The sequence below is a fragment of the Struthio camelus genome, chromosome 1 (genome assembly GCF_040807025.1).
Source record: "Struthio camelus isolate bStrCam1 chromosome 1, bStrCam1.hap1, whole genome shotgun sequence".
NCBI classification, from domain to species: Eukaryota; Metazoa; Chordata; class Aves; order Struthioniformes; family Struthionidae; genus Struthio; species Struthio camelus.
Window position 1 is genome coordinate 126,580,125 of NC_090942.1, and position 24,622 is coordinate 126,604,746.

Consider the following 24,622-nt stretch of genomic DNA (forward strand, 5'->3'; position numbering starts at 1 on the left):
CCTTTCTGATTACATGGAGAACCACAAAATAATGTCCTCCTACAGCCCCCTCAGTGAGTTCTTTCCCCCTAAGGTCTGAAGAAGGCACAGAACAGTTGATAAAAATAGAAAACAGTAGCACGCCCTGCTTACTTTTCACAGAAGTCATTCATGACACCCCAATAGCTTTCAGGAACAACAAACCATTCACAGTCACCTGGACCAATATTTATATTTACTGAGCAAAAGTTGTTATTTTCTTGATGACCTGAAATTTACAGAAAAAGAAATACACTTTTTGTCAGGCAGATTCTAACAAATTAATTCTATGAAACTGCAAAGTAAGTTACAATTATTGAAAAAAAATTACACTGCAGTTTAAGTATGCACACATTTATATATGTCACCTACACACACTGTTTAGATATTTCACAGTGCAATTAAGCTACTTGCGACAAGAGAATTCTGCTTTCGTTAATTTGTGGAAAATAAAAAGCTGAAAATACCGATCTTACAAATATGACTAATAATTCAGCAGCTCCCTTCTTGTAGAAAGGAATGTTTCGAGAGACTCAAGCTTACATTTCGGTTTTTTCTTGACAGTCCCCGTCAAGAGCAAAACTCCATGACTTCAGTCACTGAATAGACAAGTGGTAAGAAAATCTGTCCCAAAGAGCTTTCAAAAATCAATGTAAAAATGCCAGAACTTAATCTTCTTTTGACAGCTGGAAAACTGAACCATAATCCCCGATGGAATTGTCCAAAGTCATACTTCACTACAAACAGGACCTGGAATCTAGCCCAGATCCCCCAAGTCCTAGCCCAGTGCCCTAACACAGCACTGTTCATTAGGGAGGGTTAAATTCTATCCTCAGACAATAAAGAATCTGGAAGGTAAAAGCATACTTATTTCCATGAATACACGAGACCTACTTGGAAACCTGTAAAAACTTTCAAGGCATGCAAAATACAAATATGGTCCAAGTATATAAACCTGTCATCTTCTTCCCCTTAGAAAATGAAGCATTACCTGGAAAAAGTTAGCATAGTAAATACACAGCACTGCAGAAATTCAGAAATTTCCATGATGGGACAATCTAGTACTTCGCACATGCAGAATTCAGTTAAACAGGAAATTAGAAAATACTGAATATCCATCATGTTTTTGCATGCTATGAAAGATGCAAAATCTACAGTGCGGTTAAACTGAAACCACAACCGGAGATTTTGATTTTTTTTTTCCCCCCCAGAAAGAGATACTCACCTGGTGTCCTGCTTCCTGGAACCTTCATGTACAACTGCACTGTGTTCATTCCCAGGATGGTATGACCAACATGGCTTAGAAGATTTCCTGCTGATACCACACGTACAAAAGCAGGAAGTTTTGTCAGTTCATGGAGTTGCAACTTCCACCTGCAGCAAAATAGCAAATTGATAAACTGTGAATCCCAAAAAGTCCTAGAAGAGGTTGGGGCAATGTAAACAACATACAAAAAATTGTTAGCATATGAGATAAAGGAGCAGACAAACTACTGCTCTAAAAACTAGCATCACATAAGAGGGAAGTTCAGAGAATACAATATTCTTACTTGACAGTTACAGAAATTCAAACGTTCATTTCATTTAGCTGTGAAGTAAAAAACATGGGGACCTAACTGAATCTCAAGGTTATCCATTCTTGCGTTACTTTGCCAGGAAAATTACGCTTATAGTAATATACCTCAGGGTACATCTTTTGCAAGTAAATACACAAGTCTGCCTTCCTCACGCTCTAAGCCAGTCAGAAGCAACGTTAACTGTGCTTGCAAGAGTCAAACAACGCAATGATATGACATTTGCCAAAAAGACTGTCTAGACATACATAGGTACCTGTGCACAAAATTATGGTGAGTAAGAACGAAGTTAAATACACACACACACACGGGTGCTACGGAACTGAATACACATACTCCCAACACAAAATTCCCCAAACTTTCAACTCTGGAGCTCTGTAATGTCACTCAAATACCTGTGTTACTCTTTCGATTTTAAAATATTCCTAAACATAACCCCATATAACGTGAGAGGCTAGTTGAGGGGAAAGATAGCTTTGTAGCAAAAGCAAAGACTGCAGGTCAGAAAGCCTAGCATTTATCTAGGATCCAAAGTAAACAGTTTGGCGTACCAAGATCCAGTGCCCTAGGAGCCTCAAACTAGTTAATGCTTCAGGTAAAGCTAAAATAGTTCCTCCAACGACTTGCTCTGAGTGTTAATTTATTAGCAATGGTTTTGAATCAACAGATGGAAATTTCTTTAGGAAAAAAAAAGAACATCAACACTCTATAAATGTCTCTAATCATATTTAAGTACAAATATTGCACTTGATTCATTTCAGTGAACGTGTCACTAAAGTTCGCAGCATTTAAGCAAGCCACACTCCCAGTTCTGCTCTGATGATCAGCGTAGATCAGGATTTTTGTACTGCAGCTAGAGGGACTGACAGCATAAACGTACTGGAACTGTTACGGAAATGAATGCTAACTACGGTCTGAACCAAATAAAAAATTATCAGTGCCCAAAAAGTGCTTTCAAAATTATTTCTAATACTTTTTAACATTTTTCTGAACTGCCCTTATCTACTTCTGGACCTTATGGAAATAGTCTGCAGTGTAAAGAATACTCTATTTTGTATCCCTATACTTTTACAGTTCAGAGAGAGAAATTATGCCTTAACCACCACTATTTATCAGTCTGGTATCTGGTATATATTCTGAATCCTGTTTGTGGATAGAGCAGCAAGCACTTAGAGAAAATGGAAACAGAAAGAACGAGAGTAGGAACAAATAGAGGAAAAACTATATATATTTCTGGGAAAGTCCTTACAGTTTCTGGGAAAAGATTTAATGTACCGTTTTGTGAAAAGCAGTTAATGTGGTAAGAAAACAATTTAAGATATCAAACTGAAACAAAGGGAATGTATTAGAAGAAGGATCAGAAAGAACAGTTGTGGCTGGATGTCTAATTTCATTTCTGGAAAAAGTGAAGATCCTGGAAGGAAGCTGGAAAAGAGATTTTAGGGTGAAGGAGATTCACAGCAATACTGTAAACCTAAGGGGCAACAATTTAGTTGTCAAAACGGGGTTTGCAACTAGAATTGGGGTTATCAGTGGATTCACTGACTACTGAGAAGCATGCATTCATTTTCCAGAAAGAATATCATACTGTAACAGTAACTTAGACTCATAAGTCTAAATTGGTGAAAGTCAGAAATAAATATAAAAATTAGAAAATTAAATTACTTTAAAATTGCTTAAAAATCAAAACAGCTTGATTTGCAATAATCAGACAGTATCTGATAGATGCAGTGTTACTTCTTTTTCAGAATTTGCCTCAATTCTGGCCTAAATTCATGTGTAACGGGAAGTGAATCAAGCCTTGAGCTCACTTGCCTATGAAATGAGACATGCTGTACAGTTCTTGGTCTCCTAGGCCGCTTTACATTTATGGCTGTTCCATACCCTCTCCTTTACTTTGTAGGATCCTTCTGCTTTCAGCACAGCATCAAGAGCCACGTACTTCTAGCCATTAACGGCAACTTTCTATACCAGCCTAAGCAGTATTGAAAAACTCTCATAAATGGGTAAAAATTAAGAAAATCAGTTCACCAGTAAGCAGCAGCTAGTACTGAGTAGCTCTCATCATTTAAAACGAAAGCTACAAGACCATGCATAGCAAGCTCCACATGGGTCCAGACAAAACTCAGAACTGTACATAAAAGCTTCCTCCTCCTTTAAAAAGGTAGTCCAAGGTCACTTTGTGATAAGAATAAAATGAAAGACAAGTCGTGCAAAATACACTTAATGTAGGTTCTTCTAATTTTTCTCTGCCTGAGGCACTGTATGTAGTTTCAACCAAGACAGCTCTCCGCTCTTGTGGGATCTTTTCTGCAAGACAGATGCATCCCAGCGCCACATCTACCTCTGTTGCTCTGTCCTAGTTCCAAATTCCTCATCCAGTTAGCCTTGCTGCCCATACAGTTCCCCAGCCCCACCTGCTTGTTTCTCCATCGACTTATAGACCTCAGACTTCCACTTTTCCCGCTAACTACAATTAGCCCATTTTCTCTGTCCAAATCCTAAACAGGCTTTTTTCCACTCCAGTCTAGTCTCACTAGACACAGCCCAATCTAATCCTTTGTGTTCTAACTCTTATCTTCTCTGCATTTATCCTAGGCAGTTTCTTCTACACTATGCAGATGTCAAAGGGATTCTTGACAGAATAGGAGAAAGCATTCACTCAGCCCTCAATTTCCTCATTCAGTGGCTTCACAGTAGCTTAAAGCAGCTACAAAACAACACCTAAAAAGAAAATCTGTTTTCTGAAGATCCATCACCCTAGACTGGAAAGTGTTCAGTCACTCTGTTAACAATTCATTCATGTAAGTCATGAGGACAGGGAGCACGTGCTACTGCTCGGTGAGATGGTACCTACACTCCCATGAAGAGCATGAGTCAGGAGAACTGTAAAGTGTTCAGCAAGCATTAAACACGCCCTGCTTTTAGCTGTTAACTTTACCAGGTCTCTGCAGAATCTGAAAAGTGTTTGTAAAGGCTTATTCCTTAGTTATTTTAGGCCACAGGCAAACAGCATACATTATCACAAAATTTCAAGAGCTAGACCACCTAAATTAGTGCATTAGTTTTTCTTTCTAACGATGACTAAAAAAGTTAGTGTGTACAAAACAATGCATTTTCCCTTAAGCTGGGGCAAACATCTATTATGGAAAAATTTCCCCATATTAAAGTTTCTCAAATGAATAAAGTCACCAAAGTCAGAATTTTGTAATAGAAGACATCAAACAATTTCAGTAACAGGTTAACAGCTACATGCACAAAGATAGAGGAGTCTTTTGTTGAGAGACATCAACAGTAACATTTGATTGGGGTAAGAGAGAACAAAGATGAGGTATCAGCCTTGTACTCAAGGCATTTAAGCAAACACCAACACGTACTTTGGAATCACCAGAGAATAGTAATGATACATTAAAGGACTTCCTTGTCTCTAGGAGTTCTATTATCCTGATCAGGACTCACAACCCATAAAAACATATTAAGAAGCCGTTTTGAGGCTTTATGACAAAATCCTGACTTACTTTCATGGTGTTGCTAAGAAAAACACAACACACACATTTAAAAAAAAAATTACATCATGAATACTTTTTTTTTAATTAGTAACAAATTTTGCAACTTGTTCTTACCAGTTTCAGAATGCTTACCACCGACAGCGACAGTCTTCAGCCTTCTTAAGAGATACTAATTTCAATTTCTCAAAGATACACAGGTTTTCTACATAACTGTATCAGGTAGGCATTGCCACTATTATTACCAGAAAAAAATTCTCTTAAACTGCAGTCACGCAGCCAGCGACAAAACAAACTAGACTGATGAGATACCCAAGTCACATAAAATCTTATTTCAAAAATGATTTGGGCACAGCGCATATATATATTTTTTCATTAAAAAGTAAGTGGAAAACAGAGGCAAGAAAAAGAGGGGAAAAAGCTTCTTCTCTAGGTAACCCGATGGCTTCAGCTGTAAAATACCACTATGAGAAAAGGAAACAGCAACGAGACTTACTTTTTGTCATCTGACAGGTCAATGTTGGTCCCAAACTTGATTGTTTTAAAAGGTCCTCTTCTCCTCCTCCCAGAGCTGTAAAAATAACAAACACAATAGGTGAATGTGAAAATGGGAATTCGGTAAAAAAAAAAAAAAAAAAAAAAAAAAAGACATGAAAAGCTGTAGAATGATCATATTTATATCACACTTACTTATCTGAAGATGTGGATTCATTATCTGAGTGGTCCTTGTGGTGACTCTTTTTCTCATTTTCCTCCTATAAAGTGGAAATGTGAAAATGTTACCATTATGTTATACATAGATGTCACTATATAGGTATACAGTGATAACAGGTTCACTCACATCAGAATGTTGCTTTCAAGATGCTGGGTACAATCTTTAAACTCTCTGTATCTAGTATTTTATGTGAATATTACTATTAAGAAAATAGAAATTCAATTACTAGTCAAAAGCCACTGCAAAAAACTCATGGCTACAAATTCAATGAAGTCCAGCCCAGAACAAGAGGAAACTTCTGCACTATAGAAGTTTCTGCTATTCTATGTTTCAGCTGAAAACGAATGGGTTGCTTTGCTTTACCATGCAGATGAACAGGAAACCAATCTTAGGGAACATTGTTAACTTTGTTAGACCAGAACATTTACCCTCCTTCAAAGTCGAGCAGGTCCCCTGATGTGAAACTAAGATGACTAATATTTACAAAATCAATTTTTTCATGATTAGTGGAAGAAGTCTAACCAATATCAAATGATGTAATTTGATGTTTTTAGTAGAGTGGACTCAAAACCCTATTCTAAAAACCTCCTCTTTTTGGTCAAGTAAATCGATATAAAAAGAAAAAGAATAAGACAAGGAGGAGGAAAGAACTGCCTACTTTGAATGGGATTGCTGTTAATTCTCAAGATGTCCTTGAACCAGAGAAAGTCTTGTTCACCCTATGAACACAGGGGACAAGCGAAAAAAGAACCTAGTGGTGCAGGACTTAAGAAATATTGCAAGACATGTTAGAAAAATGATATAATAGTTATCAGAGGAAAATACAAAGATGACCGAAGGGAGGCCAAAAGGTTTGTATGCGTAGCAAGAAGAAACAAGGCTTTCACATGAACATGGTGAAGTCACACAAGTAGGGATCAGACCTAATGACAGGTCAAAGGAGTGTTAGGCAAAAGGAAGTATGTACATTTAAGAATGCTATTTTGATTGCCAAGAGGAAGGTGAAAACTGTCATTATGAAAATTATTACTATTATTATTATTTTTTTTTTTTAACCACCAATTTATTTGTAACTGAGAAAAGATAAGAAAACCCTGCACTATGGTGCAAAGACAAAGCTGAGGCTTTCCTGCTGGCATGCTGGTATGTAACGCTTTATTAAATGTGTAACGTGCTGTAACACTATAAATGAAAAGTTTTCTACCCTCTCTGGAATGATGCACAAGAATATGGTTCTTCAACCAGCACCAGAAACCTTCCGTAAATATCCCTCTTACCTTATTACCAATGCAGAGAAAGAAAAATATCATTTATGCCCCAAACTAGGCCAATTCACACACTCTTGATGATTTCAGTACTCCCCCGTTCCCAATGCTATTGTTCCTTCTCCTCACCCTGTATGAGTCTCACTCAGAATCTGTAACCATCATCCCTTCTCTTTTCTTCAACTATATATTCATCTTTTTGTTTCTAATCCATTCCGCTAAAGGTACAAAGTTTTGTTTTACAACTTATCTTTTTTTTTTTCTTGTCGAAACCAGTGCTGTTTCCCCTTTTACTGCTGACCAGTTGTCAATTAGAAACTTTTTCTCCTTGATCCACCTTTGCCTTATCTTTTCACAACACTAGGGTGACATAAGCCTTAGAGGAGCGCCCATACCTCATTCCAAGGATGTGCTCACTACTTTAGTGTAAACAGTAATAATTCATACCAAGAAAATAACATTTTAAACATTCCACTCTGTCACATACGTCTAACATCTTCTTAACTAAACAGAAAATCTTATGTTTGGAATCCAGCAATAACAAATATGGAAAGCATCAGTCACACTTATTAAAAAAATGGTATTTTTAACATTTTAAGCTGTTGTGCCGAAAGACAAGTATGAGTGTAAGCTTTTAATAAGCAACATTCAAATTATTTGAGCACAGTATAAAGAACAAAGGAACCTGATCTCAAAGCATATGGGAAATTAGAAGTAATACCTTGTAAAAAGGGGTCTAAAGTTCTAAATATTTTGATGTGAATTTATATATCATTATATGCAAGTTTAAGCTAACAAGCGTTTAAAGTATGTAATAACCAGGAGTTTTACATGAAGACAGCTATGCATTTGGGAGGAACACCTTGTATACTATTTCACCCTCTATTCAGAAGGAATTTTTTAATTTATCTGTGCCCTCCATGTTAATGGGAACTCCTTTTCCTTAACAACATCTGGATTTTTGTTGAAGTCATCACCAAAATAACTTGGTTCCAGAACTGCTGTACAGTTTGTTAATTATATCTTATAAAATAACAATGTTTTTACCCTTAAAGATTCCTGGAACGAGGAGGCCTGGTACTGTGCATATTTAGCAATTGTTGTATGAGATCTACTGCTTTCACAACGCCAGATTTTCTTTGTTCCAGTGGGGTCCCAGTTTTCATCTGCTGGCTGCAGTAGTTGCGTCCTTACTTCTACTATGTGTTCATTATTTGCTTCTACCAATGTTTTGGTAGAGAAGAGTCCTAGATCTAATAAATATGAATAAAAGTAATAAATGACAGTTAAAATAGAACAAAAAGTTTCAGAAAGACATAAATTAATATTTAAAGTTATCTAAAAGCTTAAATTAAAAAGCATATACAGTTTTTTCTCAGCCATCACAACATAGCCCAGTTATAGGTTAAAAATTAAGACTCACGTGATAAAGACCTTCTGCAAACAACAGTAGAAGCCTAGAAAAAACTTTGCAGCTATTGTATGGACTATATTCCCATGAAAAATTTTATCTGTATTCTGCAAACAAATCTGTAAACATGGCTAAATCTAGTACCATGAAAATATTTTTTTTAGGTAAACTAGAGCTCGAGAATGCACTTTTGTTATATAATATATCTGCTATTAACCATCATATTTTTTCCTATAGAAAGCTCAGACTACTGTACAGAGCCAATCAGATCACTGTTTATTAAAGCTGAATACAGAATGTAATGCAGCATTACAGAAATAAGATATCCACTTTAAAGAACTGAGAAACTTCAGATTTTTTTTTTTTAAATACATACATTTTTTTCAAAGAAATAAACCATATAAAGTAAACTTACCTAATTTAAGCGCTCCAGCAAGGCCACGTATTACAGTAACAGGGTTGTTTGGATTTGTACAAAATTGATGTAAAGGTGGAAAGAAAGCATCTCGTTTATTTTCCAACTGTAAAATTATAATGGAATATTAGATCTCTGATGAATTTAGACTCCTTATTTATAAAATAAGAAAGAATAATAAGAAATAAGAAACAACAGAAGGAAGTCAGGAATTTTATCAATTTCCCTGCACTTTGGTGCACGAACAACTACATTATACAATCATTTCCCTGTTAAACGCTGGGTTTGTGCCTTCTAAAATTAATTTGCTACTGTAACTTACTTCTTGGTATGAATTATTCTCATTTTGCTTTGGCTTTTATAACTCAGTTCTCCTGTAGTTTATTTCTTTACCTGACAGTAGCCCTGTGCATTGTCTAAATCTAAGAGAATTTTTAGAAGAGCCTGATAATATACTAATATTATCAGACCTTTGACAAGAATGTAATTCTATAGATAACGGGTACAAGGGAGAGCATAATTAGAAAGAGTACTCATATGGTAGACCTTATGTTAACCAGAATAGGTGATTTGATTTTTCTATGCTTTTGCGCATCTAGGACCACCATTTTGTGCTACGGTCTGCCATTTGCCCCCTTCCTCTCTCTCTCTCTCTCTCTCTCTCTCTCTCTCTCTCTCTTTTTTTTTTTTTAAATTGCTGTCAATCTTTTAACATCCTGGGTGCAGATTTCAAAGAAAATATCAATGGCACTGTAGATGGAGACTATGGAGATACTGAAGACATCTCTTTCAATAAACAGAGCACAGTGCAGAGCTTCCCAAATATCAGGACCCAGGCTGGCACATCTACGTGGTACGGTGTAGTATGGTTATTTACGAGTTTTGTACAGACTCAGCAAAGCTACGATGGACTCTAAATAAAGGGTGGATTAATTCAGATTCAACACTTAAAAACAAAACAAAACAAAACAAAAAAACCCCTACCATTATTGCTTCTAACCTAGTCTTTCTCTCAGACAGACAGCTGGTGCAGTACTGCATTAAAGTGCCGAGCACTTCTAGTCCCAAAGTTAGGCTAAGTAAAGCTACTCTGAGGTTTTTACACTAGCGGCGTGGACATACTGTAATTTATTCTTCTATATTATCATGGGAGTTAGCTCAAATTCTCCACAAAGCCATTACAGAATTTTATTTCAGTATAGATTTTTAAATGGTTGCATAAGAAAGAAAATATGGAACTAAATCCTATCTTTTCTTAATTATTACATTTTGTTGTTACCTCAAATTTTATTCTTTTTCTTTACTGTATTTTGAAATAAGAGTGTTAGGAAACTTCAGTTTCATCATTTACTCATTTATCATCCAAACAATCATTCGCAAAATATGTATAAATATATTTCAAATATTGTGCATTATACCTAAAAAAACCTATATTTTTCTTTTTAGTCCGTATCTTAGGTATCAACAAATAAATTGCAAAATTTTGAAGCGGTTTCTTGTCTCATTTACTCACCCCCAGCTGAAATTCTAAATTTAAAGTATCTTTAAGGAGTCAAACTAAGTAACAAAATTCTCTTTAAGGCTAGTATTTTTTCTGCTTACGTACAGGTTGGAAGAGCACTAACTAGAATTCAACTGCTAAGAGTGTATCTTTAAAATAATTACAGAAAACAATTCAGATATCCAGATAACTACAAGAAGACAATTAGTGCTGTACTTCTGCCATTAGATTTACTTACATAAATACTAGGTGTAGGTGGATTCAGCTTGTCCTTTGGCAAGGGAGGGTATGGTGGAGGTGGTGGTCGTGGAGGTGGACATTTATCCAAGAGAATACTACTGTTAGATAAGCCATTTTTACCCAGATTCCTAAAAGGAAAGGAGAGCTGCCTGCGTCAATACTTGACAAACGAAACAACAACATCATAACGTCATCTCTTTGGCAAAATAATGATGTATAAGGATAAATCATAATTCAAGAAGGAAATAAAGCACATATACATTTTAGTGAGGGATTCTCAACGTATAATTTGATGTTATTCATAATTATTCCCACTCTGCCCCCAAATGCTCAAAATCATCACTATTAGTTAAAAATATAGCCAATTTAAATAAAAGCAAGTATGACTCATTTGTCAAAATTTAACACAGAAAGCAGGTTTTGACTTGAAACACGGAAGAACCTTATGAGGCTGGCACTGCTTAGAGGATGATCAATTCATCGCAACGAGAAGTTTGGTTTTTTGTAAGCAACACTGAGATAAAGTAGCCTGGTAATACAGTGCACAGCGCCGTCACAGAGCACAGAATCATAAAATGATAACGCCTCAGCCAAAAGACTTGCCAGAGTCGCAAAAAACTAATATACAACACTAACGGCACTGTATCCAACTTCCCTTCTCTCCCCCCCCTCCCCGATTTATTCATTTCCAAAGCGAGGAGGAGCCACTTTTCTATAACCCGATTGTCCAAGTAACACAGGACAGGAACCACTGAATAAACTGTTTCAACTTTAGCTGGAATCAGGACCTTGCTTGCTTGTTGCAATTTCTAGCCATTTTCTGGAGATTTCCAGGCAGGTATGCTTGTCAAACTTTTCTATAATGAACGACCTCTAGTGCTGAAAAAATGCCTTCTATTTTTAGTGTACATTCAATTTCCAGTCACTAGCACCAGGAAGGTAATTAGCAACTAAGTTACCCCTTAAATTTTTTCCTGTCAAAAAAGACTGAACTACTTCAAAGAATACTCAAATCCTCCTTCCGGCCTCACTTGCTTCACTAGTTGTTGACTGTGCCGCTTCTCGGATCCCACAGAATAGGATGTTTTTACACCATGATTTCATAACCTTTCTCCATAAAATTCACCGATTGCAGAAAAGCTATTTTGGTAACAATGGCTCTCCAGCAGAAAACACAGCGGGCACATACATTATATGACGCTTCTAGCAACAGAGGTGTCCCTGAAACACAGAAACTGCAACGCTGGCACTGAGAAAACTCTTAAAGGTTGATGCTGAAACGTGAGATCATTACTTCAAATCAAGCCACCACAAACCACGAGTAATGTGGACTTTGCACTTGAAGTCTTTGGTTCAGCGAGAACAGACTGACTGTTACGATAAACATTTTAAAGAAAACGAGCAAACATCTCACCTACTTCCGACTGCAGCAAGGATGAGCATCCCAAGAAACTGGTGCTCATCAGGACAAACTACAATTAAGTCGCCCCAATTCAAAGCTTACGCCAGATTTGTAACTCTCACACTGCTAGCCTCTGACAGAAGGACAGAGCAACACAGGCAAAGACAGATTTGACAACTGTCTCCAAAGCACGCCTGTCAAAATACCAAACATAGCTTATTCCCTGTGTCGCGTGGGTCTAATACCAGACTGCAGCTTCCAAGAAACTGAAAGAGCAACAGGGAAGCTTTCATTAGGCATCATCTAAACTGACAGAAAAACTCACCGACCCATGCTTGACGTCTGATGTAGTTCTTGCAAAAACTTCTCATTACCCCACAAAAACATAGAAACACAGCAGGAATCACCACCACCCAAACACACACATCAACCACAGCTGCATCAATCTGAGATTCATCTGTTCGAGATGCACCTATAACTTCAATAGCAGAAATCAGAAGCAACTATAATCTCTGCATTACAAAACTGGAAAATAAAATCAAGAAAAACAAATTCACAGTATTAAAACAGAAGAGAACTATGAAAAAAATCTGTTTGAATTGAGGAACTGTTTTCAGGCAATTTCTGAGGCAAGGAATATGAGAAAGACTGAGCATGTAGAAAAAGCGTTAGTGCTCAGAATTAGCGTCAATTAAGCTACTCTGGCCACAAGGTAATCAACACAGAGAAGGAAAAAAAAATCAGTAAAGCCAGGGTACATGGAGTCTAAAAGGAGGAAGGATAATAGAGAAACAAGAAACTCCTACATGCTAGAAGAAATTACATATTTGAAAAGGCAAAGGAGATGCAGAAGAAAGAGGACAGTACAGAGAAAAAGAAGAGGAGATGAACAGAGATATCTTAGAGACAGCACTTGAAGCTGATACTACAGTACATGACTCTGCAGTGCCTTATTAAGTTACTACAACCCCGTGTGGAAATTTCAAGAGTGGAAAGGAGCCCAACAAAAGTAAAGGAGAGATAGGAAAACGCCTGTAATTGGAGTAGCACAGTAAAACAGGCGTACAATATATTTCCAAGCCATCTTTAACCGACCACTTTCACTCGATCATCTTTTTTTCTGTCCATGAATTGGAATAATTTACTATCAATATCAGTTCAAGTGAGCTATTTAAGAATAAGGCTGTAATCAATAGTGAGCAAAACAGAGTGATGGAAATTATAAAAAACACCACAGAAATACTAAAAAGATTTGACACTGGCACGTGATAGAAAACGGTACGGACTGAAGGCCTCTCCAACAACGGAAATATAGCGCTACGACCAGTACTATGAAAGATCCTTTTTGACCGTGGCTACTGGAAGAGAAATCCCACATATCTCTGCTGCAAGAGTTTGGCGGGGGGGGGGGGGCAATAAAATTTCATACAGGCTGAAGGAGGCAAAAGTCGTAACACTTAAGAAAAACCAAGCTTGATTTAGGCCCTGAAAAGAAGCTGCACGGCCTGAACAGTCACGCCCAACACCGTGACAGAGGAACGAACAGAAGGCCAGGCTTCATTCATCATTCATTTAGACTGACTTTTCATAGTCTGCACAGGCTGCAGAATATGCCTCCTTCCCACAGAAGCAGGTGAAGTTGTCACCCTCATAAAGGTAAGGATGGAGGTGTGAAGCGATATGCAACAGTGAATCGCTGAGTGTGATTCACTGTGAACATCGTCCTGAATCTCAGCTGCAACTCTCAGCCCACTGCAATTTGGCTGACAGACGAAACCACCACCACTAAGTCATGCAATGCTTTGCCTGCAGAGCAAACTACAATCACCATGCTCATGAGCAACACCAACAGCAGCAGACCAAACAGACGACTGAAAGTGCCTGGATTTTATGTAATTAACTGATCTATCTTGAATAACCACCAGATCTATTAATCCTCCCTTTTTTTCATTTCACTGCTTTCTAGGACACATTCCTACACCTTCTAAAAACTGTCTACATCCTTCAGTCTTAGATCACAACTTCACATCTGGCTGTAACAAAATATATAATTTACCTGTATGGCCCAGTTTGCTTTGCATCACTCTTCCTTTTCATTATATAGCATTCCTCACTGTTAATATTTTAGCAAATACTAACAGAAACAATTTAATGCTATCTAGGGATTCCTGACAAGTGGAGATTGATGGCCTGGCCTGAGATGATGCTTTTAACTGTCTACCATATATCTTCCCTAGAGTCTTCCACCTTCACTACATGCACAACTCAGCTGCTCAGTAAGCAGTTGGGATGTCCCTACACCATGGGAAATGAACTCCAAGTCTTCTAACCTCAGAGACTCCTCAATCAGAGCCCTATGCCACCAGCAAAAATGAAATAAAACAAGACCGAAACCTTATCCAAGTGCAACAACATTAAAACAAGACTCTCTAATGATTATTCTCCATTTGCAATTACATGCAATGTAGCTGTTAGTTTTCTTAATCCATTTAATAGGTACCACACAGATTTTGTATCATCCTACTTGGCTAACAAAAGACATCATGCAAGTCAAAAGTTAAACGTGTTTTATTACACAGACTTTTAGCTACATCAGAGATACTAAGTTAACGTGATAATACTTACTTTCCACAAGCCAAGATTGATGGTCACTAATTACTATTTTTTAAATGTATTAAATTAATCCACTTCAATAATTCCATTATTTCACTCAGACCTAATGTCAGGCTCACATTTACATAGGTCATCCCATTTATTTTTCTGAAAGAAGTTATATAGTCCATCTCAAGTCCTCTGGAACCTCCCGAGTTTTCCAAGAACTATCAAAAAATTCAGTATGAAAAATCAACAACACTTCCTTGGCCTGCCGTTTCAGAAGTTATGGAGGTATGCTGTCCACGCCTCCGACCTAAAAACGTCAAACTTAAATGCAGCTACTGTTTAATGTCCTCCTTGATTACTGAGAAAACGGAGAGCGAGCGATTCACGACGCGAATACCAGGTACCTGCCTTTTTTCCCAAGCACAGAACAGAAATATTTACTCAGCTCTTCTCCTCAGTATTGACTATTCTAATAGCTCTGTGCAATAATTGAGCATTACTGTTTTTCAGGTTTATTTTTTCTTCTGTTTTTTTAATTCTGGGCTACAGTTTTCTTCTGTACTTCGCTTCTCTTACCAGGTTTCTAGAACTTCTTAGCTTTTTATTTCTGTTGCTAACAAATATCCATTTTGCATTAGCATTTTTAAAAATATTTGCCACCTTTTTCTTTTTAATTGTGAGATTTTGAGGATGCAATAAAAAGTTTCAAAACAATTCCCAGACTTCTATACGTTTGGATTTTAGTTATACATTATAGGCCTAAACAGAATAGATTACAATTGCTTGCACTCAAAGAGTCATTTTTGTTGTGAAGTAAAGTAAGTCAAAGTGAATTATTGCTTGGAGATCTGCGCAAGAAATAATGAGGTTTTACTGCTGAGGAGATTTTAGAGTTATTCTGAAGAACAAAATTAAGATCCTCTCTTCTCCAAATAAGAATCACATTTAACAGGAACGTAAGGAACTGTATATTTATGTGACACACTATCTTCAATCTATCAGAATTACCCAATCTGCAAAGAAGAATAGACAAAACATTTTAAAATTGTGCCTGCAGAAGGAATTGATTGAAGCACTGGTATGCACAATAAATATTTGACCCAGACCTGATTCAAAATAGAAACATCCAGTTTTTCTTAACAATTGATACAATTAATTTATCTCACAGTGCGAGTTATAACAAAAAGACACATAAAAACATAGATGGCTATCAACATTCATCCCACGAGGAAGAAGGTGGTTATTCAAGCCTTACTTTCTGCTTTCTGAGGCTTATCTCCCCAGGTTTTTTCTATAGCCAGTAGAAAGAGACGTACTCTTAAAGGGCGATTCAAAGAAGTTAAGCTAAGCTTACATTATGCCTCAATGCAAGCAATGCCAGATAATTATACAACTTGTTTATAACATAATTCTCTATCCTAGCTTTTTGCAGTTAGGTACTAGTTGGCAACACTCCCAGAGACCTTTTCTAAACCTACACAAAATCCTACAATATAATTGTGGATTTTCTCATTATGCAAATGTGTTTTTAATCATTTTTGAATCCCATTCTGTTTTTGACCTCAATAGTACAGGTTGGCAGTGAATTTCACAGGTTAATTATATATTATGTGAGATTTTTTTTTTTTTTTAAAAAGACTTTCACATCTTTTCTTTCAAATTCACTTGATAATCACCTTGTTCTTGGGCTATTAAAAAGGGACAAACAGAATACATTAATGACTGTTATGAAATAAAAGTATTATAAGTGATGGTACCAAACTTTTCCACATCTTAGCCTTTCCCTTCTGTAAATTTAATTTTTTTTTTAATTTCTTTGTCTTTTTTCACTCCAAGATATTTCTGCTTCCTATCTACACGCTTCTGTATATGCTACATGGTTGTTTGAAATAAAACTGAATAAGTTTCTCTAAGCAGGACTTAAGATTGTGGAATCAATTTTATTTTTTATTTTTTAAACCTTTTGGTATGTTGAAGTTGACTTGCTAATAGTAATAATGTGCCTTTACAGCTATTGAATAAATTTGCCTTCAAGTCAAAAAAGCCCTTTGCCAACAAAATTTTTAATAAAATGAGAAAAAGGGGCTTTGGCTTGTTTGTTTGTTTAACAACAGCTCCTTTCTCTCCAAAGTGCTTCCCCTCAAATAAACTTAGGCGCTTTGCCTCTTGATGCAGAGCTCCCAAATCAGTTAGTTATTCACTTGACTTCAGGATCCCACAAGCAGACATGGTTGCTCAGGCTCCCCTCCAGGGAGATCACTCCAAGACGGCATTACAGAAGTTTGTTTCTGCCATGGACTTCAATGCAGAGCCAATTAAGCAATGAGATGTCTGCCCGCTTCAGCCTTCGTACTGCTCTTTCACTCCTCCTTGGGAAGCTTATTTCCTATGCTTGTTTACCTGCTGGTCCTATATCAAGTCCTTTCCCAGACTGATTAGCCTAGACCATTTTCAGTTCATCTTCCTATACTTTTATCCTGTTAAGACTTCCCTTCAGAGGCAGCTAATCTCCCCCGGTCTCCTTTCTCTTTCTTCCTCAGTAGATTGTTCTCTGCTTTTTCTCCTTACATAACAAACAAGAAGATTGATAAGGGAGTCCCTTTTATTATGTATTCCCATCAAGTCTACATCTATGAATTTTGAAATTACTCTTTCCACACATTGCCAAAAAAATGACCACACTAAATTGCAGCTCATACTATACTGACCACTTATTCAGTCTATTTCCTCAGCACTTTTGAGGACTTCTTGCAGTGACCACTCCAAAAAAATTAAATGAAGTTTTTGTCCAGGGCTTTGTCTGCCTTTTCAAGGCTGTGAATGAACTTCTATGAATAGCTATAAAAATAAGAAGCTATTTCTTATTACTTCTATAAAAACCGAAATCAAACAAATCAAATCAGGAGTTTCTCTAGACTCCTTACAGGAAGGACTTGACCTCATGTCTGTTTCAGAAATGACAGAAGATGAACCCTCTCAAAGAAGATAAATAGAGAATTAACATTATTCCTCCAGTATATTAATTAGATAAACCAGTTAAAGAGCTAAAAGTCTACTGAAGTGAAACCAGCTGAAATAAACAGCTCAAGTTTTAAATCTCAAATCTTGGGATAACATTTCATTGATTCCCCCTTCAAAAGGATTGCTCATAGGGAAAAGACACTCAAACTTCTAAAAGAATAAGGAAAAGAGCTTTTGATGAGAGTCCTTTAAAAGGAGACTTGATATATAACTAGACAAAGCAGCACTCTTTTTTGCATGTCTTACAGTCAGCTTTTCTAATAACAAACACAGAGCAGTTATTTCTGGTGTATTTTCCTCTTTTAATCTACAACAAATTTTCATTTATTCTCAAGATTACTTGGTTTCTTTCATAACCTCTTATCAACAGGGGGTTTTCTCAAAGAATCTAAGGAAGGATAATTCATTTAATAGTACAGGCCTTGTAATTTTGCTCAGAGGCTTAAAGAAATTTAGTTTACTATCTAGACAGTTTGCTTTTCAAAAATAATAATGTGGTGTTTTATAACCACCTTAAAATTTACTGCTGCAATCAGTTTTATTGCTAGTGAAGACTAACCAAATTACACTTACAGCTCTCAAAATCATCCCCTCGCTTCTCTTGCATCTCAACACTCCAAGAGCATTTTAACAAGATGAGCCCATTTGTTACCCTGCTATTCCCTAGAATAGTATTTTAATGAGATTTGCATATTTTAGTCAATAGCTCAGCTACTGCATTTCTGAATTCCTCGCAAGTTTTCAATGACCATCGCCTAGTCCTTCAAGAGAAGCTTCTTTCACAAGTACCAATAGCTGTTCCAGCATCTTCTGTTTGACCCCTCCTCAGTCTCTGAAACAACCTCATTTCACCACATGAATAGACTAGCTCTTGGTTAAATATTTCCTCAACATCCACACGGAGGAAGATGGATATAATGAAACTTTTTTCCTCTAGAAGGATCTTGCCCTACTTAAGCACCCCCTTTAGTCTTTCGCAAAACAAAATGTTCACCAAGCCTGCTCTTACAAACAGGCAACTTATTCACATACAATAAAGCAAAAAAGAATCAAATAGAGTTGACTACTTGGCACGTGTTTTGCATTTTCTGATACAAAGCATCTCCTTTCATCTAAGGGCTTCACTTGTGCCTTTTTTTTTTTTTTTTTTTAAAAAGAGGACATTTGTTTACATAGAGTAAAATTATGATCTCCCAACATTTATTTCTGCCTGGCTGTTTCCATTTTAACATCCTCAAACTACTTGCAAAACATCTTACTTTAATGCACTATATCTGAACCCCCTTTTCTAATAATTGCTTTTACCATTAAAACAAACAGACAAACAAGAACTTCCAGACCTTCAATGTTCTTTTCTTCTTAGATAACAAGCAAAACCCTAACAGCATTAACAAACAGGTCACTTTTGTAGGGGTTAGTATTACAGTGTTGCTTTCTGAAAAAAATTCCTCCTGTGAGATGAGGAAATTAATTGTACTGCAGTTCACTATCATACAGTAGGTCAATTATAGTTACTTTGTGAATCGAGTATGTGCACTACTTAATCCCAAACTGCTGATAGTTTCAGGTCTTTTGTGCTCTAGATACATATAAACCTGTACATCTAAAATGTGTAAAAAAAAACCCCAACCAAACAAAAAAAACAAAAATCAAACAAACAAATAAACAACACCTCTCCAGTCTAGAAGTAAGTATATATTAAACAGAGCATCAAGTATTGTCCGAAAGGAAAGCAAATGCCAGAAAACAACAGAAAATAATTATCTGCATTAGAGATGGAGACAGAATGTCCTTCTGAACATACCATTTGAAATAGAGTAATTCTTACCTTGTTGAGTCCCTCCCAAATTTCTCAGAACTTACTATTATAAGAAACACGCAGATACTATGCAACAAGCCCAGTTTGACTAGGACAGACCCTGTCTCTAAACTTTGCAAAAGTAGTCCCAGCTGATGGCGAGCCATTTCTTGACCTCCAAACTATTGGAAAAGTCTCTCCTCCACTTTGTTGTTCCTCCCCTTTGTTAGCTGTAGTTATCCAGCTGCTATTTTTGCTGCCTTGCTGTGGTGTAAACAAATTCAGGTGCAGACAGGCTGCATCTCTACTAAATAATTAAAATGAAGAAAGTGAAAGGCACCATCTAACACTTTTGAGCTGTCTGCAAACTACACGGGACAAAGTATTAGACTGCTTGCCTTGAAAAACGATGGATTATATGAGCCTGGGGACTATATGAACACAAGAGAAATGCTGCAGGAAAAGAGAGGAAACCTGACCACCATAGAGGTTACAGTGTACTTTTTAAGGGTAAGTTTTGCATAAGTAGGGGCCCAGAAAACCGTTAAAATCTTTTACGTACATTTTAAAGCAGAACTCATCACCCCAACGAGTACATTAAAGAAAACTTAATGGCAACACGTGGCCAAGAGAAAAGAAAATAACATTTCCTTGACATGCAAATTATAGTCAAGATCTATAGGCTCTGCCTGTGCTTAAAACCTAGCCCTAACATCCTATTTCTGCACTAAATTAAGAAATCAGAGTTGGAGCCTGTTAATAGTCTTTTGTAGGCACATTTCCTCTGCCTCTCCTTTGCCAATACACAGCTAGGAATTCTGTGGCCACGTTATTCAGCCGGGCTCAGTAACGTATGACTTGCTAAAAAATCTGCTACAGGTATGCTAGTTTGGACGAGTGCTACGCTACTGCGGCTAAACATTGGCTCTCTAGCTCCAAGCACATGTAGAGCAGACTGGCATCTGCTTGGAGTACGGGTTTGCATTGGCTTATCAAAGCCCACTTTCTCACACCAGTCTCCTTTCGTATAACGAAGCCAATTTTTGAAGTACAACAGAGACAGAAGAGTAACTTTACCATCCTCCCTACGTTTCAGAAAGTAAGTACCACTTGGAATATCCACTTCCTTGGATGAACACAGTAAGACGCATCAAAAGCTAGTCTAGGATTTATGCAGTAAAAACGCTCAACTTTTGTGCCACTGAACATCAACTGCAGATCTCACCTATGAAGAATCTGGTAGACAGCTGTACTTTCAATAGTCAAAATACAACAAACGTTGGACTACAGAAATATACTCCTCCAAGAAAGCTGCATGCAAATTTCTGCTAAGCAAAATTTTGCCTAGCAGAGATCAGCTAAACTTCAAAAAAAGAATAATAGGTCTGTAACAATTTTATTTGAATTTGCAATGCAGTTACACTAACACAACAAATTAAAGCAAATTTTTATATTTTTCCTAGCAACAACATATATGTGGTCCCAATTTATGAACTTTAAAACTCTTTATTTTTATGAATGTGATAGACAGAGGTACTTCACTTGAAAAACAAATATTACAGGGTAAGATTTAAGGTATGAAAGATTACAAAATAAATACAATTTTTCTCTGTTCTAGGAGATGACTGCTGGTAGATTTTAAGATCTTCACCTACAACTTTGATTAACAGTGAACATTTCAAATTCCTCAGATCTTGGAGGTATGTAAATAATGGAGAACATTCCAACTATATGGAAAAAAACCTAGATTAATCATAATTTGCAGCCATTTTAAATCATGAGTCTACAGAAACAGATATAGTTTTGGTCCTTGATTATGACATCAGAGAGTCAGAATTTTTTACAAGTATTTTCTGTTCTTTAATCTTTTAAAATTATAAATATTTTATATTTGTAATAGATTCCTATGGACTGCTATATTCTGATTAATATTACTCATCAAATCTCAGTACATTGGAGACGGGTAGCTCATGGTAACATGTACGGTAATCATGGTAACATATATGGCTTGTCTGCATTTAACTGATTTATACGGGTGCACTGAAAAAAAGACATGAACATGTTTTATCACTTTTTCAACAACAGAAATGGTCATGCTCAAAGCATTACAGTCAATTTGCTACATAATCCCATATAAAATATTTTGAAGTAAAATATATTAAGAGATGGTAACAATTCCAACAAGAATTCTAGCACCAGAAAAATACAGGTAACATTTCAACCAAAATAACTCAAAGTAGTTAAGTACGGAAAATAGCAGCTAGAGCACAAATCATAACATTCAGTAACCATGTGTTCATGATTAAAGGGACTTCTGTGAACTTTAAAGGTATTTTATATAACTTTTTCACAGATGGTGTCAACTGTAAGAGAAGGTTACAGAAATCAGGGTGTTCTAAACACTCTTTTCCATTTCTTAGCATGTTTGGATTGCAGTTAAAATTATTTTGAGAATGAAGGCAAATCTCTCCTAAGGCTTCCTAATAAAGCTAAGGACTTTGAGACCGTCTTCTTAAGGAAGGCTGCTAAGCATGTGTGAATTTGCAAAACACTAACTGCTTTGCTACCTCTCCGACAGAATCCCTGTTACCATGCGTAAGTCAGAGCCCAATGTACTTTTGATGGAGAATGAATTACTTCCAATAAGCTTTGCCCGAACTGTGTCCAGAGAAGTTTGCTCCACTATCGAATGGAATGGACTACCTTATGTTATACCTTACGTATATTAAGACTGATAACGTGTTAGTATTGAATAGTTACACACAGTAAACCTAGACCTTATGGTGAATTAACTTTCCTCTCTAGATAAACCTTCAGTGCATAACAACATAAAGGTGCCCACTTCCAAAGACACATCCAATTTGGTTCAATGACCAAATATATCCAATTTCTCCATTTAACATGTTACACTTTTGCCTATTATCGCATTCATAATCTGGTTCTACCACAAGGGAATATCGTCTAAGTAAAGACAAAATTGGTATTGCTGCCCGTTTTAAAGGAAAATTAAGTCATCCACTGAAATTCATCTCCATGTTAATCATATATACTTCAAGTCTCAGCCGCATTTGCAACATTGCCCATGCAAAAACTCCTGCAACACTGTAAGATGTCCCAAGGATCTCATTCGGATAACAAAATTTCTCTGTGACAACACAGTGCAGTGCAACAGTAAGAGCAACACTATATGCAGAGCTCTGCTACTGTGCAGGTTATCTAAACATAGGTTTTCTAAGTGGGAGGGGAAGAAAAATCTTCTCAGAAGGCTGCAGAACAACCACTGGGTCTTAGAAAACATTTTTATTCTACTACTGTGGCAAAATACATCCTTTCTTGATGCAAAGGGGTCTCTGAAATTATCCTTCATATTGTTAGAACCTGCATTTAATGAAAGGGTTGCATTGGAAAGAGACTTTGAAGACATGCTGGCTAGGTTATAATGATCAAATCCTAGCATTCTGATTTCTCCTGGAGGTTCCTACCCTCTGACAGCTACATCAGTGTCATATCAAATCCCGAAGAAACAGTCAAGATTATGCAACCCTCACCTCATTCTCACTTCTTTTTCTTTTGGGGGGGAGGGGAGGGGAGGTCCACCTATCATTTTTGATCATTTAACAACCCTGAGATAAGAAATAAATGGCTAAATAAAAAGCATAAAGAGTTTCAAGGCTTGTAATCTGATGTTTCTACTACACCGCTTTGCAGCAAGACAGAAGTAGGAAACCACTAGAAGTATTAACGGAGTGCATTTAGGCTGACTAGATGGAGATAAAATGGGCCTAATCATTCTAGTGCTAATAGGCCTGTCAAGAAGATGAAACTTATGCGTCAGAGATGAATGTTGGCAGATTTAGCTGCAGCACTTTAAGATACTGTTGCCCTCAGCTGTCCACCATCCTCCTCTGCCAGAGGCTACCGGCTATTGCCTACATGGTGGCATCTGATGCATTTTTATACCACAATCACTGTAGGTTACAGCATAGCATCTTTGCCTAAAGTCACTGCTCAGAAGTATCATCTTAAACTTCCACAACCAAGTCTTCTACATTTTGTGCAATTCTCTATTACTAGTAACAAAGGTGCCAGGAAAAAATCCATAGAGTTTGCATAAGTACACGGCAATCTACTGTCAGGTTTCTTAGTAGCTGGGCTCACTTTGCTTAAATCCATTATAATTCTGATGCAAAATGATCAAGTTTACCAGTTGAAGCTAAAAAAAAAAATATATATATATAACATATCTGCTGATCAACTGGAACATGAGACGGGCTAAGATCTACTGTTCTGAAGCATAAATAGACCAACAACTAGCCCAAAGACTGTATTTTCCAAGCACAATCCACCATATAAACAGTTCTTATACTTGAGAGGTATCTACTAAAACTACCACTCCCAAAAAAACGCCTTCTCTATTACAGAACTGGAAGGAGTAGTTGATACACCAGATGGTTGCGCTGCTATTCAGAAGGACTCTGACAGGCTGGACAAATGGGCCAACAGGAATCTCATGAATTTCAATAACGGGAAAAGTCCTGCAGCTAGGGAAGAGCAATGCCACACATCAGTACATAAGAAACCCCTTTTTTACCGCGAGGGTGGTTGAACGCTGAAGCAGGCTGCCCAGAAAGGTTGTGGAGACAACCAACTTGGAGACAGTCAAAACCTGACTTGACACAGTAGGGAGTAACCTGCTCTAGGTGACCCTGCTTGAGCAGGGAGGGTTGAACTAGACAATCTTCAGGTGCCCCTTCCAACCCCAACTGTTCTGTGATTACTTACGAGTTTAACAATGAGAACACTGATTTATAATGACCAGATCTGGACTAGTCATATTTATCAAGAAAAAAAAAAAAAAAAGAGCTTAATACCAGCACTGAACATGAATTTGAAATTACTTATTTTGTTACTAAGTTAATAACGTTGTCACTTTTTAAAGAGAGTCCTAAGTTTCAAAACCTACATTGCTGTTGCTGTTTCCTATCTAAGAATTTTTTGTGCCTAAAAAGATAGAAAAGAAAACTGATTAATGAGGCAAAAAAAAAAAAAAAAGTAAAATAGATTTTCCTTTTACAAGTGTTGTGTCAAAGCTTCTTACAGAAATTAAGCCCTAAACCCCAAGGAAAAGTATATGCATTTTCAAGCAATAAATATA

At 36.8% G+C, this 24,622-nt stretch overlaps 1 protein-coding gene across 20 annotated transcripts in view; it reads right to left on the bottom strand.

Annotated features, from left to right (window-relative positions):
- The window catches only part of KDM6A (lysine demethylase 6A), a 160,054-nt gene that overhangs the window by 12,689 nt on the left and 122,743 nt on the right, over positions 1-24,622 (bottom strand). For all 20 annotated transcript variants that reach the window (XR_011135758.1, XR_011135756.1, XR_011135757.1 and 17 more), the window contains 7 exons: positions 10,644-10,773; positions 8,905-9,010; positions 8,126-8,331; positions 5,789-5,853; positions 5,595-5,669; positions 1,244-1,392; positions 133-247 (listed from right to left, as the gene is read on the bottom strand). Coding sequence is in view for 17 of the 20 variants with exons in the window: in XM_068915960.1 (XP_068772061.1) it covers positions 133-247; positions 1,244-1,392; positions 5,595-5,669; positions 5,789-5,853; positions 8,126-8,331; positions 8,905-9,010; positions 10,644-10,773 (846 nt within the window). In the remaining 3 variants the exon portion in view is untranslated. The remainder of the gene's footprint in view (positions 1-132; positions 248-1,243; positions 1,393-5,594; positions 5,670-5,788; positions 5,854-8,125; positions 8,332-8,904; positions 9,011-10,643; positions 10,774-24,622) is intronic.